At 44.1% G+C, this 19,007-nt stretch overlaps 1 protein-coding gene across 1 annotated transcript in view; it reads left to right on the top strand.

The window, feature by feature from the left end:
* The window catches only part of HADHA (hydroxyacyl-CoA dehydrogenase trifunctional multienzyme complex subunit alpha), a 40,867-nt gene extending 21,860 nt beyond the window's left edge, over positions 1–19,007 (top strand). Inside the window, exons 10-20 of the mRNA XM_082642308.1 lie at positions 685–741; positions 2,414–2,523; positions 6,611–6,745; positions 8,817–8,988; positions 12,214–12,300; positions 15,042–15,182; positions 15,597–15,665; positions 16,689–16,884; positions 17,590–17,704; positions 18,261–18,406; positions 18,491–19,007. Coding sequence (XP_082498434.1) covers positions 685–741; positions 2,414–2,523; positions 6,611–6,745; positions 8,817–8,988; positions 12,214–12,300; positions 15,042–15,182; positions 15,597–15,665; positions 16,689–16,884; positions 17,590–17,704; positions 18,261–18,406; positions 18,491–18,636 — 1,374 coding nt within the window. The 3' untranslated portion in view covers positions 18,637–19,007. The remainder of the gene's footprint in view (positions 1–684; positions 742–2,413; positions 2,524–6,610; positions 6,746–8,816; positions 8,989–12,213; positions 12,301–15,041; positions 15,183–15,596; positions 15,666–16,688; positions 16,885–17,589; positions 17,705–18,260; positions 18,407–18,490) is intronic.

Here is a 19,007-nt window from a genome sequence, read left to right as displayed (position 1 = left end):
TTAGACAGAGAAGTCAATTAAGAATATAGATGGATATATTTGGGGTTTTTTTAATCACCATTAAATTATGGGGATTGAATACAGGGTTGTTTCTTTTATACTTGCTATTGTACTTAGGTTAGTGCTTACCCCAAATGTTCAATTGAACTTCATGGAGTTCACGATTACTGTGATAAACTAAATGATGTTCCTGAGGAAGAATAAATGGAGAAATGTGCTGCAAGTGGAACTTTGGGGACCTGCCCACACTTGGAGAACAGGAGAGGAGCTGGAAGAATAATTCAAGCAGGAGGGAAGGGAGTTAAGAGGAAAAGGTAGACCTATCATTGGACTCAGAAAGGGGTGATGGCAGCTCTTTCTCTGACAAAATAACAGGATTCAAAGGATAAGGAGGTGGAGTTTGAGCTGTGGAACCTCTGGGTTCTTTTCCTTTTCTGACTTCTTAATTCCCTTTCCTTCTGCTTTATTTCCTTCCATTTTATGCTAGGTTGAGCAGTAGCCTCAGAGGTGGAGAATTAAGTCAGTCTTAAGCAGTAAGGCCCTCAGTCCTCTTCTCTTTCTCACGCCAGTCTAGACTTTTGACTTACTCTTTGAAGACTAACAATGCTAGCAATTTTTTTCAGCATTACTGTATATCCTGCCGATCCATTCCAACAAGGAACAAGTACTTTATATGTTTTTTAGGTAGTGAAGACTGGGATTGAGCAAGGGAGTGACGCTGGCTATCTCTCTGAATCTCAGGTAAAGTTATTTCCTTTCAGTGTTTTATTATTAGAGACAGAAAAAGCGAGATCCACAATGCTGTGTAAAACTGAAAAAAGGTAAAGTATTCAAAGCCTAGTAAAAAAAAGTTTTCCTCCACTGGTTGTCGTTTCTTACGATTAATCTCAGTGAGCAAGTAGGTGCTAAGAAAACCATAGTAGTCCCCAGATATTTGAACTTGCTCTCAATAATGAGGGTATAACTAGGAAAAGCAGGAGTAGAGTTAGAATCCTTTCAAAAGGAATCATTTGGACTTTTTGTTCTGTAGTTGGGCTGGTTTTGTTGTGATAAAGTGAGTACATTGATACAAAAATATGGTTCTTACTTGTTAGAGCCTGCAGATAAACCTGTGAAGCGCAGCCTCCCTTTGATGAATTAGGAAGTGAAGGGAAATGTTTTGCACCCACTAAGACAAGAAAACAGCAACACACGAACCAGCCTCAGCCCTTCCACTTCCTAACAAGTTGGTGGTATTGTAGATTTTAGTTGTTTGGGTTGTTTTGAAGTTTTAGGCAATCATTGAAGGATGATTGCTCTTCAATAATAGAATAAAAGATATCTGAAGAGCTCAGGACAAGTTCAGAGAAAACATTTCTTATACTGGGTTGCTTACTGCAGTGCACTCTGATTAATTCTTTTACATTATCACTAGACACACATACACATATGTACAGAAAGATTGAAGCATATTTCCCAAAATAATTAGCCTGTACACTGTACTCAGTATTTTCTATCTGTTCTACTTATCACAACCTCCTAAATTCATGACCACTGATAGATTTCTACCCATGGTTTGAAAATCACTGGTTTATTGAATAGAACCTACTTTGCCAAGATTAGTAGAACATTGTTTCATGTTCTATTCAGACATGAAGGCAACATTATTAGAGGGATTCCTTCTCTTAAGTGCTGTTTGCAACCATGTAATCATACCAGTAAATTCTAATAATATTGATGATGGTAATAGCTAACATTGAGGCCCAGTCATTTTACTAGTGTTTTCATTTACTTCCCACAACAATACTGTAAAATAGGTATTGTTTTTCCCATTTTAAGGATGAAGAAAGGTTCACAACTGGGAAATGGCAGGGCCAGTCGTTAAACTCAGTTCTTTCAAATACAGACTCTAAATCTCATGCTGTTTCCCACTAAGTTGAGACTTGTTCTCTGTAAGTGTTAAGGTCCTTTTAAAGTGGTAGATATCACATGGGGCAGCCTGCTACCCTGGAAGGAGAACTGGAGTTGGGAGTCATACTGCCTGGGTTCAAGTTCTGTCTCTGACCCTTTGAGGCAGTGTGGCTTTGAGCAAGGTCAAGTTCTGAGCCTCCTCTTCCCAGTCTTTAAAATGAGGGCGGTGGTTGAGATGATTGGTCCATTTTGGCTCTGACACTCTAATTCCATGAAAAAAGTTACCACAACCTCTGATGTAGAGAATCTGAGAGCTCAGTTATATCCAGAACCTTTCAAAGCAGTAGTTGGAAGTGGTACAGATGAGGGGAGTGAAAGAAAGACGCTCAGCAGAAGACCAACTTCAGCAGCTCAGGATCTGAGGCTTTGCATATGTTACCTCTGCTCTGCAGAGAAACTGACCCCAAAGAATCCACGTCTCCAAGACTGAGAAGTTCTACCTTTTCTTCTTCCCTTTTTCCAGAAATTTGGAGAGCTCGCAATGACCAAAGAATCAAAAGCCTTGATAGGACTTTACCGTGGTCAGACCCTATGCAAGAAGAATAAATTTGGAGCTTCGCAGAAGGAGGTTAAGTAAGTCAGCTCTGTATAGGAAGCCCCTGTGGATTTCAGCACATGCTATGCTTGTCAATGTCTCTGAAGATCCATAGAGCTAGATTTATGCCTTCAGTCTTGCCCTAAACCTCTTCTGTCCTGAGCACTTTAGATCCCTATTCCTACGAAGGATTTTTTGGCTTTCAGAGTTCTGCCTGTGCTGAGTTTTCTCCTGACCTCTCTAATGTCTCCTGTAGAGGCATTTTTGTCTCACTATTGATGTCCCCTAGAAATATGGTTTAGGTTTCCCCTTCCTAAACCAAATACACACACTATGTGCTGTTTAATGACCTTGTCTCTCTCTGTGACTTGAGATACCATCTCTGGGAACTCACACTTCTCCCTCATTAAAAAAAGTAAAGCCTCATTCTAGTCATTAAAGTCTTGTCCTTCGTTTAGCTTACAGCCTAAGCGTTCGAGAGTCTACTTACCTGTTTCATATCTATTCTCTTCAGCGAGCCTTTCAGTGTTATGCTGCCTAAATAGCTCTTCAGCATCTTAAGTTTAGTAATGCCCCTAAACACACCCCCTTGCTCAGTCGTTCTTAACCTGGGCAACGTTGCCACCAGAGGACACTTGCCAGTCTCTGGAAACATTTTTGGTTGTCACAGCTGGGGAGGGAGGGATGGTACTGGCATCTGGTGGCCAGAGGCCCGGAATGCTGCTAAACATCCTACAGCGCACAGGACAGCCCCACAACAAAGAAGTATCCAGTCCAAAATGTCAGCAGTGGTGAGGTTGAGGAACACTGTCTACCTGAATTACAGAGAGGGATTTGTGAAAGCAGCTAATGTTACTACCTTCTCCAGCCGCTCACCTTTAATGAGATTGCAATCCAAAGCAGAAGAGAAAATCAATAAGAAGCCTAGGTGAGACAGACAAGATTCTTGCCAAGAGGGCTGATTTCCAAATTAGAATATGAAACACAACCGTAACTGCTTCTCCAGCATACGTGGTGATCAGTATCTGTCGGGTTGTCTGTGTACCACCTAATGTTGACAATATCTCGCATTCAGTGGGTGAGATAAATTACTTTCATGCTGCAGTGGAGTGATGATATGGCCACTTAAATCTGCATCTCTTTACACATCCTACAAAAATTACTCTTAAATTTTAAATTGGACTTCCCTGGTGGTCCAGTGGTTGAGAGTCCGCCTTCCAACGCAGGTTACACGGGTTCGAGCCCTGGTCCAGGAAGATCCCACATGCCGCGGAGCGACTAAGCCCGTGCGCCACAACTACTGAGCCCACAGGCCACAACTACTGAAGCCCGCATGCCTAAAGCCCGTCCTCCACAACAAAAGAAGTCACCGCAATGAGAAGCCTGTGCACTGCAACAAAGAGTAGCCACTGCTCGCTGCAACTAGAGAAAGCCCGTGTGCAGCAACGAAGACCCAACGCAGCCATAAATTAATTAATTTAAAAATTTTTTAATTATAGAATGTTTACTCCTAAGCTAATTAGCCACTCCTGACTCCTACTCTGGTCTGCATGTAACTCTTACTGTTATATGCAGATAGCATATAATACCACCTGGAGAAGCTGTTATTGTGTACCAGTACACAGAAAAGACAGGCAGCATGCATGTGAATCTCCTGTAAGAAGAAATAAGAAAATGAGAATCAAAATACTTAAGCTTACAAAAATTCTCCCCCCAAAACAACCACAATGCAAAAGAAAACTATAGCAGGATGCTTCCAAACTTGAATTATATATCCTTAAATATTTACAGATAAGAAAAGAATCACTTTGAATCAAAAGTTCAAAAACTCAGAATTAAATGGGCAGAAAAACAGGATGATATAAGAGTTGACCTAACTTGGGAAATAAATTGAAGAAAAGGTAACCTCATCTTAGAAATGAAGAATAAATTATAAGGTACGCAAGGCAGAATAGGTTGAACCAAAAATCTAATAAAGAACATTGAAGGAAGGGCATCCCCCTTCCTGCTTTCCCAGCTGTCAGTAATAGTTCCACTTCTGTCTCTCTAGGCCTCTTCTTCCTTGCCTCGCATAATAATTTGAATTCCTTATGTATTTTCTCTTTTTATAAATTAATTTTTTATGCAAAGAATGCATTCTTAATCTCCTTTTAAAAAAAACTATTATAAGGAAGTTTGAATACTAGATGAATGTTTTGTGTTTGTGGTTTGAATGTTTTAATATAAAAGGGATCCTTCAGTATGAATCCTATAATAATCCTTTTTAGTCAGTGGTGTGACTTGGAGACTATGTATGTGGGTACGTACCAGTTAACTTGTTCCTCTTCATCTTCTACTGAAAGATTGATGACTTCCAACTTTTCATTATCGTAAACATTGTATGACTGTTCATCACAGCATATCATCTTGTGTATAAGTGCATTTCTCTAGAGTAGATAGTAGAATTACTGGGTCGTAGAAGATGCCATTTTTGGTTTTAGTACATTTGACCTCCTATATAGGGCAAAGCATATACTTCCTTCAACCATGCATGAAAGAACAAAATTTTTTATATCCTCACTGTTACTTTTAAAATTTTTGCCAATCTGATGGGGAGAGAATACATTCGTTTTAATTTGCATTTCCCAGATTATTAGGGAAATTGGGCATTTTATTGGCAATTTGTTTTCTTTTTCTGTGAATTGCTTTATATAAACCCCTGCCCATTTTATTGGGTTATCTTTTTTAATTGATATGTGTGTTCTTTATATTTCCCCAGTAGTAATCCTTTGTCTGCTATACCTGTTACAAATTTCTTCCTCTTCTATGGTTGTCTTAATTTTTGCGGGGTCATTTGTCAAGCAAATTTTAATTTTGATGCAGTAAATACATGAATAATTTTTTCAGCTCCTATTCTTTATGTTTTTCTACCCTATTTTCTCATGTTCTCCAGTTACTTAACACTCACCATATAAAAATGTGTATTATCACAAAGCTGCATTTGAAAGATACTCCCAGGAGTTGAAGTTAGGGTGCCTTTTCAGGTCTTGAATATGATTTTTGAACATTATAATCAGAATTGTTATGAATGAAACAACTCTAATTTAGGTCTATGGTGTTGTAAACTTGGGCTTCTTTTATGAAGGAAGTTGTTCTGAAAATTTTTTTTAGTTACTTATGGGAAAATGGCATATTGTTCCAAAACTATGGAAAACTAAAAAGAGTCATCAGACATGATCTCTATCCCTTCAAAAGCTTAGAATTTAGTTGAGGAGACAAAAATGATGTACATGAAGCTGTTCCAAAATACTGTGGGGTAAGCCAAATGGTCCTGATAAGTTCAAGAGGAATTCAGGGGTGGAAAAGGCAGTAATGTGTATGTATGGAGGTGTTTGAGGGAGGGGTAAGGTCTGGAAGCAAAGAAACCATCCAAGAGTCTTTTGAACCAATCCAGGTAAGGGGTGAGAAAGGCACAGATTTCAAGAGAAATGAAAGATGACTGGAAAATGGCAAAATCACTAGCAAGTAAGTAGTTGGAAGAAGAGAGATTAGTCTTTAGGCCTATCACTGCAAGTGGCTTTTGTTTGAAGAAAAATACTCGTTAATTTAAGCGTAATCCATGTTGTTTTGTTTTCAGTGATCTCAGGTATGATTGAAGATGAGTATAATTCTGTCTCCTTGGGTAGACCAATTCTTTTAGACCTAACGGATTTTTGCATTTAACTTTGAAAATCAGTCATTTATGAAAGGTGTCTTTTTGTAGGTAAAAATTATTTTAAATACCTTATTGTTGGGGCTTCCCTGGTGGCGCAGTGGTTGGGGGTCCGCCTGCCGATGCAGGGGACACGGGTTCGTGCCCCGATCCCGGAGGATCCCACATGCCGCGGAGCGGCTGGGCCCGCGAGCCATGGCCGCGGAGCCTGTGTGTCCGGAGCCTGTGCTCCGCAACGGGAGAGGCCACAGCAGTGAGAGGCCCGCGTACAGCAAAGGGGAAAAAATAAATAAATAAATAAATAAATAAATAAATAAATACCTTATTGTTGTCCCTGCTTTAGTTGGTTTATTGGATAACGACCTGGGCAATCTCCCACTTTTACTGAATTAATTAAGATTTATACCAAAAGTCATTTCATCCTTTCCTTTCAGGCAGCTCGCTGTTCTTGGCGCAGGGCTAATGGGGGCCGGCATTGCCCAGGTCTCCGTGGATAAGGGCCTACAGACTATACTGAAGGATGCTACGCTAGCCGCGCTGGGGCGAGGACAGCAACAAGTGTTCAAAGGGTAAGCCTGCTCTCTGCCTTTGCTGGGAGAGTAGCGCGTGTTTTGGTTTTTGCCGTCATAGTTTCCTTTCTCCTGAACATGATCTGTATTGGATACTCCATAGTTAAGTCTCATGTCCTTTGCTTTTTAGACATGCTAATTCCTTCTTTCACTTTTTTTTCTTTTTTGCTGTTGTTGCAGACAATGTTATTATAAATCATTAACGTCATTGGAGTCTGTAGTCTTTGAGTGCAGAAGAGAAAACCTTATCTATTAGACGTTTTTAAATGCCATATAGTTTATACTTTGGTATCAGACTAGAAAGTCTCATGTTTGTGAATTTTAATTGCTGTATTGTTACAGAATATTGAAACAGCATGACTGTGTCTATAGAGAGAACTGAGATAAGGATATGAGGAAATGTGTAACTGCGTCTTGAAGGTGGGGCTGGGATCAGAACTCATGAACCTCATATTTCTTGACCGGTGTTACCATAGAGAAGCAGTTAACTGATTTGGTTCCACAATATCTGGATCTTATGGACTGTGTCTCCATCTTACTTCTGAATTAATAAACGGGGAATATTATTCTCCCTCCTGCCCGTCCCTCCCTCCTCTCCCCGACCCCACACACATACTGCCTGGTTTGCAGAGGGGAAAAATGGAGCAGCAACTTGGCCAAACTGGGAATTTGTTTCAGCTCATTTCTCTGCTCCAATGTAATAGACTGTCTAAGGCTGGCTGAACTTTGATGTCTTGCATGTGACTTTTAGTTGAGTTAGTTTTTTGTTTCTTAAATGGATTACGTAGCTTAAGTGTGTTTTTACCCCTTTTCTGCTCATATATTGCTACCATAATACTGTGCAGGACCTGGCAGGTTTAGTCATGTTGGCAGATAGCAACTATATTAATGTAAGATAGCAAGGCATTGTAGTAAAAGATTCTGACCCCCCAAAATGGCTGTGCTCGATAACACCATTGCCCTGAGGCCAGCATGCGAGTGTTCCCAGAGTTTCATACAGTCACCAAAATGAGAAATTGCTCTAAAATAGCTTTTCCCCCTCGACCTCTTTTGGATCCAGCTGTCCCGGGTTTCCCTTTTTGCATTAGAAACATCGGGCTCTGGTGAGTGCCCCTCACTGTACTGCTGACTTGGGACATACATATTTCTTGTCCTCTCGGGAATAGTTTCATTAGGCATTAGAATTAGAGCAACTAATAATGTTTTGAACTCTCACAAGAATCTTGCTTGCTGACTGCTGACATGGTTGTCAGAAACCAAGATATTTGAATCCATACTTTTGAGACTTAAACTGACTACTTCTTTGAACTTACCTCGTGGCTTTAATTTTTCTTTTGGTTAAGGAAACTAGTGAATGGGGTGTAGCTTAATTCTTCTTTCAGAGGAAAACTCTAGGTCTTTTATTCTGAAAGTGCGGTCAGATTAAAACCTAAGAGAGCCTATTTTCCTTGGCAATACAAACTATCAGTTAAGTGTCTGAGTAGCAGGAATCCTTTTTAGCTCTCTGTGGGGAAGAAGAAACCTTGAGTTAATATTTTATGTAATCAATATGATGTGCTACTAGGTACTGACCAGGAAATGGATTAAGAATATATGACATAATGCTTGGTCTCTGTCCTCCGGTAGATCACAATTACAGAATAACAAAATGATATGTAAGCAAGTATACACTCGTGGTCTAGGGCCCGTGTTGGCTGTTTCCCCTATTGTAGGTAGAGAATTACTAGAGCTGCTCTCTTGTTTGCCATTTTAGTGTTCATGTTTACTCCTCTTGGCAAATTTAACTCTTTTATTAGTGATACCATTTATGCAGGTTGGGCATGTAGAGGCATCTTTTAGTAGAAAGAATATGGATGTGGGGGTCAGCCTGTTTGAACCCTAGGACCCTCCCTTAACTCGCTGTTGGACCACAGGTTCCTCTGAGTCTCCTTGAGCAGCTCAGCTCCCTCAAAGTGGGAGCTACCTCACTGAGTTGGTGAGAAACACACAGCACACTGTCTGGCCCATGGACACTCAATAAATGTTAGTTTCCTGTTCTCCTCCTCTGACTAGGAATGTGTTTTTTTCCTAGACTGAATGATAAAGTGAAGAAGAAAGCACTAACATCGTTTGAAAGGGACGCCTTTTTCAGCAACTTGACTGGGCAGCTCGATTACCAGGGTTTTGAAAAGGCTGACATGGTGATTGAGGCTGTTTTTGAGGACCTCAGTCTTAAGCACAAAGTGCTCAAGGAAGTAGAAGCGGTAAGTAAGGGGCCTGCTGTACTGAATCCTGGGTTGTGAGTGGAGAACACAGAGACAGGGTTTTTTAAAGGAACTCTAGGAAATGTGCAGTTCTTTTTATAGGGCCATTCATTCCCAGATGTAAGGGGTTTTGTATGTTTGTTTGTTTGTTGGAGGGGTGAAGTAGAAAAGAACAGCTTTATTGCTTTGCCAGGCAAAAGGGGACACAGCAGGCTTGCGCCCCTCAAAACTGTGTCCCCCAAATGCAAGTTTTTATGTGAACCCATGCACACTGTGTATAAAGGTCAAATCAAAGTCCTAAGGAAAGACAAACAAGTAGCTTATTAACTTAAATTAAGCACAGGGTTCATTAGCCTTATATGGGAGTTCAGTCACCCAAACATACAAATAACCTCATGGACTGTAGCCAGACGTCTTGACATTATTGGTTGGCTGCAAGCTATAACTAAACTAATTCAGGTCTAGGCAGCAGAGGAAATAGGGAGAAACAGTTTCTCCAGGCAGGATTCAGATGCTCATTTTGTGGAAATGCTACTCTGGTTTTGAGCCCAAATGCTGTGCATAGTCAACTCTTGAGATGGGATAATATGAACAAAACAAGTACTTGAACTGGGTGGTGTGAAGAAAGAGGAAAGGAGGAAAGAAGAGATGGCAGTAATCCAGGCAGGAGGTAGAACCGGGGCCCCGACTAGCCTACAGTTAAATAAACAGAGTGTAGGTTAGTAAATGGTGAAAATAAAATGGCACTGACTCTGCAGCATTCTGGGGTGTCTTGAGTAGTGGGCTGTACTCCTAAGACGCCCTTCCATGGGAGGACAATCTCTGCTCTACTAAAGAATGAACCTAAGGAGGGTTTAGAAACTAAAGACAAGCAGCTCAGTTTGGGATGGATTCCACTTGTGAAACACACATTCCAAAATCTATTCTTTAGGCAGAGTGTAATGTAGATTCAGCTGAGGGAGTGAATTCAGAAGAGCTGGGTAGGTGTGTGTTCTCTCTGTGCAAGGTGGCACTGCAGCAGAGAAAGGGACACAACGTTCCCGGGGCTTTGGAGGTCCTGCTGGGCCAATGGGAGGTAGACTGAGGGGCGGCAAAAACAGACAGATTCGTTTACCACTAAAAGAGCATTTGCCACCTGACTGGGTGATGGTATTTGCTTTTGGAAAATCAGGATTTGGGAGTATCTGAGTGTAGAAAAGTTTGTTAGTTTTAGCAGTTGGGAAGCCAGTGATCAAGGAAAAGAAAGAGAAAGAAGAGGGCTCAGATCAAGAGAAGTGCAGACTATGAACAAATCAATACAGTAGTTCCCATTGAAACATAAATGTTAAAGGAGAAGAGAAGGGAAAGAAAGAAAAGAAAAGGGGTTTTATATGTCCGTGAAGTCCACGGACTGGGGGAAAGGGAGGATATTCAGGGAATCATGAATTTTTAGCAGATAGTAAGAAAAGAATAAGATTATTGCTAAAGGTAAAATCCAAAGTGTTACGTATGTTGTAGTTATTTATGTAACATGTCACAGGCCTTTACCTTTTTAGAGAAGCTAGTGAAATCATCTTAGGTAGGAGATACTCAAAGAAGTTTTTCAGAAAGGGTGGAAAAGAGCAAGGTCCAGAACAGATCTGTATTTGGAAAATCAAAGAATTTCAAGTGAAGGATCTTTAAGAGGCCATCAAGTCCATCCTCTTACCTGGCCTCTCCTTTCTTTACAGGAAAATGGTAAAGCTGAATCTACATGTGGTATTCCTCAGAGATTTAAAACTTCTCTTCCTCTCCACAGAACTAAAGAAACTTACTCCTTTGATATCTTCATAATTCTTGTCTGCAGACCCTTCACTGTCTTGTCTCCTTTGCTGTATTCACCATGTCTCAGTGTTCTCTTGGCGTGTGACAAACCACCACAAAAACAATGACCTTTTCACAGTTCTGCAGTTAGGGCAGGGCTCTGAGAGGCGGCTGGCCCTTAATTCCACGTGGCTTCCCAGTGGGGGCACTCGTGGGACTGCATTCAGCTGAAAGCTTGGTTGGGGCGCCTCCCTCTCCCTGTGGCCTGTCCTCGCTTAGTGGTCGAGCCAGAGCTTCTCTGCAGCACGGCTGCTGGCTTCTAAAAAAGCAAGGCAGAAGCCAGTGGACTTCATAAGGCAAGGCCTGGAACTGGCAGAGTCACTTCTGCTACTTTCCATGGGTAAAAGCAAGTCATAGGCCAGCCCAGATTTAAGAGGAGGGGAAAGAGACTGTGCCTCTGGATGGGAGGAGAGACACACATGTACAAGAGGGGAAGGATTGTTGCCAGCCATCTTTGGAGACATTGGTTTGCTCTTCATAGAGAATTTTACCACCAACATCAGACACCATACCATTAATAATGCAGCTTGAGACTATGTTAGCTTTCTGATCATCAGGCTCTACTTTTGACTCACATTATACTTTTTTTTTTTTTTTTTGCGGTACACGGGCCTCTCACTGTTGTGGCCTCTCCTGTTGCAGAGCACAGGCTCCAGACGCGCAGGCTCAGTGGCCATGGCTCATGGGCCCAGCCGCTCTGCGGCATGTGGGATCCTCCCAGACCGGGGCACGAACCCACGTCCCCTGCATCGGCAGGTGGACTGTCAACCACTGCGCCACCAAGGAAGCCCCTATACCTTTGATTAAATAAAATCATGGGCTCTTTAACACAAGTTTACTGCCAAGCCCAGGTCTTGCCCATTAGGTGTCTACTCATTTATTTCTCTTTCTTCTCTTTCATAAAATCTTAATGCAGTACTTTACCTTTATCCTCATTATAATTGATCTTATTTTGCACTCAGTTTTTCAGCATGTTGAATGTATCTTGAATCTTGATTCTTATCTCTGATGTTAGGATTCTGCCTGCCCAGATTTGCACAAATTTGACAGATGTGCCTTCTTTGTTTTTCATCCAAGCATCTGAATAAAAATATGAATAAGCTGAGATTGTGGGCAGAATGCTGAGAGAATCTCCATTAGACACTATTCTGCAGGTTGATAAAGCTAATAGTTAATATAGTATTCATGCACTGTAGATATAATTATAGTGGTGTACCATTTCTTAGTAACACGTGTGTAACATGAAATAGGCATGCACATTATGGTTTGTTCTCTCAAAGGTGAAGGGTGGGCGGGGCCCAAGTGTCCCTCATTGGCTTTGCTTTGGACTCCAGTCATCTCCCAGGCCTACATGACACATTCTTAAATGCTTTTCTCCTGCAGGTGATTCCAGATCACTGTGTCTTTGCCAGCAACACATCTGCTCTCCCAATCAGCGAAATTGCTGCTGTCAGTAAAAGACCTGAGAAGGTAAATTCTGAACAGAGGAAAACCCTGAAGTGTTTTACTGCTTCAGGCTCATTGATGAAGGCTTAGGATATGAGAAGGGACTGGTATGGATTATGAAGTGGATGAGGGTGATGATGTAGTCCCAGAAACTGGGCACAAAAAAGCTAGTACTGTGACCAGTGTGAGATGCAGGAACAAGGGAACTACAACTAAAATATACCTTTATAGGTGATTTGCATCCCTAATGGGTATTATTATTCAGGTTCAGACTATAAAACCTACATTTATTACATTTGGGTATTGAAAGATAGACCCTAAAATAAGAAGAGATGTTCCAAAATAATACTTGAGCTACAGAGCAGACTGTGGTGACTGTCTGGGATGGGTTTGGTTCCAACTCCAGATCCAGGAATGGAAGGTCTGGGGCTGTGGTGGGATGTGTCCACCCCAGTTTGCTTAGAGCTTCTGCCCAGGACATGAGAGGGGTGGATGTAGAAGCACTTACAGTGAGTATCTGGAATGATGCCTAGAAATCTGTCTTTGGGCTTCTGCCCTCTACCAGGGAAATCAAGTGAAATCATTCAAGGAGAAATAAAACAGTTCGCCTCTCTGGAGGATACCAGTTAGCCTCAGCGAAGCAGAGCCAGCCAAAAGTAGGCAGGAAATATAAAAGGCCTTTAAGCAACTGAAACTGTTAATACGAAGTCCACGTACTAAAACCACGAAAGTCTTTTTATTCCCATTCTAATAGCTTGCTAACTCAAGGTCATCTTGTTCCCTAGCACGCAGCAGATTAGAAGTGGTGTGGGCCTGATAGAGGCAGGTTCAGTGATGGCAGGAGGAGGTCATGGGGAGAAGTGGCAGCTGGGGGAAGACACAGACGCAGAGTAATGGCAGATAGACAGTCTGGCCACGTCGTGATCACTCACAGCAGCTCCTCAGCACTGGAGGGCAGCAGAGGAGACCCTGTTGCTGTGCCTTTGATGCTAACCTCTCCTTCTCCCCCGTGGAGCAGAACAAGCATCACACTTAGCAGTCCTCGCCCCCAGGGATCTTGAGCAGCTTTTAGCACCTGCTTGCCTAGGTCATTCATGTAAGAGTAAGGTCACAGGGGCACAAGTAGGGCGACCAACCCTCTCGGTTTGCCCAGGACACAGGCCCTCCAGTGCTACAACTGAGAAAGTCCCAGCAGTCCAGGACACAGCTGGCCACCTTTTGGCACAGCTTTTTTGAACGATGTCAATAGGTTTTGCTTGGGGTAGTGATTACGTGGGTAGATACACAGTTGTCAGAACTCATCAAACTGAACACTTTAAGATCTTTGCGTTTTATTGTATATAAATTATACATGGTAAAGGCTAATTACTTTTGCTCAGGAGTACAGTCTGAATCAGGTCCTGTCTTTTTAAGTATTTTAGACATAAGTAGGATAATTTAGAGGTTAGAAGCAACTTTTGGATTGATAAGTTGATGTAACATGCAAGTGACCTGTGTGTTACACAACGGGAAGTGGGCAGGCTGTGGAGACAGGCCGACCTTGATGGCATCCCACTCTGCCATTTACTGACTGACCCTGAGCTACTAATTTTAACCTCCTGATGTCTTTCTTCCTCATCTAGGTAATTTGACTGACTAGTTCACAGAGTTGTAGTGGATTAAATGTAAAGGATAAATGATAAATGTGTTAATGGATAGTGGATAGTAAGCAGTGGCAGATAGTAGTTAATACCTTATAGCTGAAGTGGGGAGTGGAGGCAAAACTATAAATTAATGGATAGACTCCTTTCACAGTTCAGTTGTGAAGACTATCTAATTGTTAGCTTAATGAGGCTGTTCTCAAACTTTAGCATGTATCAGAATCACCTGGAGGGCTTCTTAAACACAGATCTGGGCCCTGCCCCTGGAGTTCCTCATCCAGCAGGTCTGGGGAGGCCCTGAGAATTTGCAGTTCTGACATTCCCAGGTGATGCTGGTGTGGCTGGTCCGGGTGCTTGACTTTGAGAGTCACTGGTTTAATGAGGCTTGAGGGAATCTGAGTGTTGAGAAATGTTATTTAAACCCAGTAAGGTCGTCCCTGGGTATCCGTGGGGGATTAGTTCCAGGACCACCAGGAGATACCAAAATCCACAGAAGCTCAAGTCCCTTATATAAAATAGTGTAGAACAGTGAACACGGGCAGCCCTCTGTATCCTCGGGTTTCAGATCCAAGGAGTCAGACCCGTTGAATCTGATTCAGCCAGTTGGATCTGCGGTTGGTTGAACCTGTGTATGCGAAACCTGTGGATACGAAGGGCTGACAGTATCCTGGTGGTGAGATGCATGGACATAAAATCCAAATATATCTCTGACAGTCCAGCATAGTAAGTAATTCTTCTGCCTGTCTCCCCCCACACCCCATAAAAAGTGGACCTTCTCACCCAAACCATCAGCATCATTAATATAAATGGAACCCTCATTCATTCTTCCCCAGTAAATCTAATTTGGCCTTTAGCTGCGATTTTGGCATTAACTGTTCGTAGGATCCATTGCCCTTAGTGAAAAGCCCTAGAAGCAGATGGAAGAGAATTCCAGTTAGCTCTCCCCTGAACATACTGGACTTTTAATCAAAGAGCCATGGAACCAAACCACTTGACGATACCAAGCAGTATTCCTATATTATAACCGCCTTTCTCTGCAGTGCTTTCCTAGCAAAAAAAAAGAATGCTGTTAGTTTCCCCTCTCAGAGTTCTTAAATCTGCCGGTGTTTTGTCCCCCTTTGCCAGGTGATTGGCATGCACTACTTCTCTCCTGTGGACAAGATGCAGCTGCTGGAGATTATCACAACTCAAAAAACTTCTAAGGACACAACTGCTTCTGCTGTAGAAGTTGGTCTCAAACAGGGGAAGGTCATCATTGTGGTTAAGGTAAGGAGCTGTGTGTCAGAGCAGCAGATTCAGAAAAGTTCTATGAAGACTCCTTATATTTCCAGGTTTGTTTGTAACTCTTCAGTTTAAATATACCAGCTTTTGATATGATTTCCCCTTGGTGGTCTATGGTATGGACAGTGGTGGACCACTGAGTCAGGGTCTGGGACGTGGCGGGTTCTCCCAGCCATTCCAGACCTTTCAGATGACCGTGAGACTGTCTGCTGTGCTCCTGGATTCAAGCCAGGCTGCCCCTGGCTATGGCTTCCCCTGCAGTTTAATACTAAGGATTCTGATGGAGCTTATAAATCACCTTGAGTTTTGAAGTGGCTTCCGGGGGAGAGAGACCGCTTTCAGAACTGGGAAGTGCCCACAACTGAGGGGCCCATGAGCTCATATTCTCTCCCTTGGCAGGACGGACCTGGCTTCTATACCACCAGGTGCCTCGCACCCATGATGTCTGAAGTCATCAGAATTCTCCAGGTTGGTATCGATCTCAGAATGTTTGAGGCATCGTCCACTCTTTTTTTTTTTTTTTTTTTTTTATTTATTTTTTGTGGTACGCGGGTCTCTCACTGTTGTGGCCTCTCCCGCTGCGGAGCACAGGCTCTGGACGCGCAGGCTCAGCGGCCATGGCTCACGGGCCTAGCCGCTCCGCGGCATGTGGGATCTTCCCAGACCGGGGCACGAACCCATGTCCCCTGCATCGGCAGGCGGATTCTCAACCACTGCGCCACCAGGGAAGCCCCATCGTCCACTCTTTAAACTAGTTTTCCAAACTGGTAATGTTAAGGTGAGAAGCAGGCTTCCTTCTAAGACACTGACTCCTGTCTCTTCTCCAAGAAGGCCCTTTGGTGCCCTCTCTTTCCACACAGGGCTGGGAAGTCATAGGCTAACACTGCACTAAAATGGGCAGAAGTTTAGCTCTGCTTCCTTAGCGTCCTCCCTGCTCCAATAAGCCAAAGGCCTCCGACACGCTCTGTGTGCGGTTTCTGCGTCCCCGTCCAGAACAGGGCCCATTTGGTCGGATTGGTGCTACACCCGCTTCTGCTGCACGCAGACCCCTCCAGTGGCCCTACAGGTCGGTCACTGGCAGGAAGGGCGTGGCCACTCCTCGCTGGGCTCTTATCAGACGTGGGCATCACAGGACCCTACAGTACTGCTGCTCGGTAATGTCTCTTCTCTCAGCCTCGGGAAACTTAGCCCTGTCTGGCGTGGAATCTCGTTATTCTTGAGATCCAGGATTGCAAACAAGAAGGAAGTGAATAATTTGTTCATCTCTAGACTTCCTTAAAATTCTATAGGTTAAGAAAGGCTCAGACTTTCCCCTTGTGGCTCCCAAGCCTCTTTGTGCTTTCCTGAAACAGTCCCAGTCCTGGGCCTGGCCAGGCGGCACCCAGAAGAGAAGTGGGTGCTGCACAAGGCCATTTGTGAGGGCAGCACAAGGAGCCCTTAGGGGAATCTGGGACGGCCTTCCCCTGAGGTCCAGCTTTACTTCCCATCCAGGAAGGAGTTGGCCCTAAGAAGCTGGATTCCCTGACCACAAGCTTTGGCTTTCCTGTGGGCGCTGCTACACTGGTGGATGAAGTTGGCGTGGATGTAGCAAAACACGTAGCAGAAAATCTAGGCAAAGTGTTTGGCGAGCGGTTTGCAGGTGGAAGCCTAGAAGTGCTGAAGCAGATGATATCCAAGGGCTTCCTGGGTGAGTAGCCGCAAAGAAACATAACTAGCATCATTCATGACAGAGTTCCTGAGACCAAAGAATTGCAGAAGGCCCGCGTGGAAGAGTGTGTTTTCTAAACATAGAGCCCACTGTCACAGGGAATCTAAAAATGATTTCATGGCCACCTCTTTTTAGGCTGGACCTGTAGATTATGGACAAAAGGCAGAACTCTGGCCTCCTGAGGCTCTGCTGTTGCCCAAGCTACGCAAGATTGACAGGCATTTCATCCTGCCCAAGGCCTCTACTACACCCGTGATACTGCGGGAGCGTTGCGTCCAGGCTTTCCATGTTGTCTGACCACTTTTGTGGAGGAAGTAAACCTCTAAGTAGAGAATATAATTGAGGCCCACCAGAGAGGGGGCTTTCTCTCTCGGCAAAGTGGCAACAAAATCAACACTAGGACCTGGGCATCCTAGGGCCTGGTGTTGCATACCTGGACATTAAAACTCACCCACCTGGCCTTTCCTACCCAGATACACAGATTTCCAAGCTCCAGGACACACAAGCTCTTTTTTCCTTCGCTGTCAACTCTTCTGACAAACACCAATTTCTAGAGTAGGCTAGATCTACAAATTCAGGAATACGGAAAAGAGGCTAGAGCTTTATAACAGACTAGCAGAGAAGAGAACTCTCAGGCCCGGGCTCTGAGAATTTGTTAACTCTCCCTTTTCTTGCTTCTTTTAGGTCGCAAGTCCGGAAAGGGCTTTTACATCTACCAGGAGGGTGTGAAGAATAAGAATTTGAATTCTGACATAGACAGTATTTTGGCAAGTCTGAAGATGCCTTCTCAGCCTGATGTGTAAGTTCCTTTGAGGGGCTATTGGTGCAGAAGCGTGTTTCTCACCAGCCCGAAGCTTCTTGGACCCTCTGCCGTCATTTTTGTTATGATCACCATACGTAACCAGAGAGAACATTCCTGATGCTTAACACTTTTTGCCCTTCCACATTCCACCTCGTCCTCTACCAGGCCTCAGGGTAAGGACTGCAGCCCAGCCTTGGGAAGACCCCTTGGGAAGCCTTCCCTCTGAGGGTCCCAGAGAGCAACTAGAAAGACGGTTCTCCTAGGCCTGCTCACTCTCCACCCTGTTTATTATCATTTGTAATCAGCAGCTGCTGATGTCAAGAGATGCCATCTACCCCGCCAGACCCTGTTCTCAGTGCCCGGCTTCGGGTTAATTAGGGCAAGTAGCCCTCTGCTGGCTTTTTCCAAGGGCAGCACCTTCTCTAGCACTGGAGGTTCACTAGGGCTGGCCTGGAGCTCCAGCAGCCCCAGCCCTCACTCCCGTTCAGCACTGGGGCGCCTGTGTCCTCCCCTTTTACCCTCCCCCTCCCTGAATGTCTCTCTCTGTTGGCAGCTCCTCGGACGAAGACATCCAGTACCGCCTGATGACCAGATTTGTGAACGAGGCTGTCCTGTGCCTGCAGGAAGGGGTCTTGGCCACGCCCACAGAGGGAGACATCGGCGCCGTCTTCGGGCTTGGCTTCCCCCCCTGTCTTGGAGGTCGGTCTTGCAAGTCAGGAAGGTAGCTCGCCTCATCCCGGAGCTCGTTTCACTTCTTCAACAATGTCCTATTTCTCCCTTTAGGGCCCTTCCGCTTTGTCGATCTGTACGGTGCTCAGAAGGTGGTGGACCGGCTCCGGAAGTACGAGGCTGCCTATGGAAAACAGTTCACCCCGTGCCAGCTGCTTATGGACCACGCCAGCAGCCCTAACAAGAAGTTCTACCAGTGAGCAGGCCCTGACCCTGCTCACTCACCAACGCCAACTGCAGCAGCGCTGGTTCTCGACAGAGTGGCGTCTAGGTTTATCGGAGTGACCAGAAGGAAAACAAATTCTGGCATTGGGTGTGTGCCTTGATTAAAGTGCCTTCAGCTGTGAGCATCTCTCCCTCCCAGGGAGGTCTGGCTGTGAAGTCGTTTGTGCTTCAGGATGGAAGGTGGAACCCTCTGTGCTCACGAATTTGTAAGCCCCGAGGCCCCGAGAGGCGGCGTCTCTGGAGCCATCCTTTGCTGCCTGTTCCTCCCGGGAGACCAGTGGTGGCCAAGGGCGGTGAGGGCAATTCTGCGCCCAGCCAAATACTTAACGATAAAAATCAAACACTT

The sequence above is a fragment of the Mesoplodon mirus genome, assembly GCF_964341445.2.
Source record: "Mesoplodon mirus genome assembly, chromosome: 14".
In the NCBI taxonomy this organism is placed as follows: Eukaryota; Metazoa; Chordata; class Mammalia; order Artiodactyla; family Ziphiidae; genus Mesoplodon; species Mesoplodon mirus.
The sequence above is the reverse complement of the archived record's forward strand: the minus strand, read 5'-3'. Positions and strand labels throughout refer to the sequence as shown.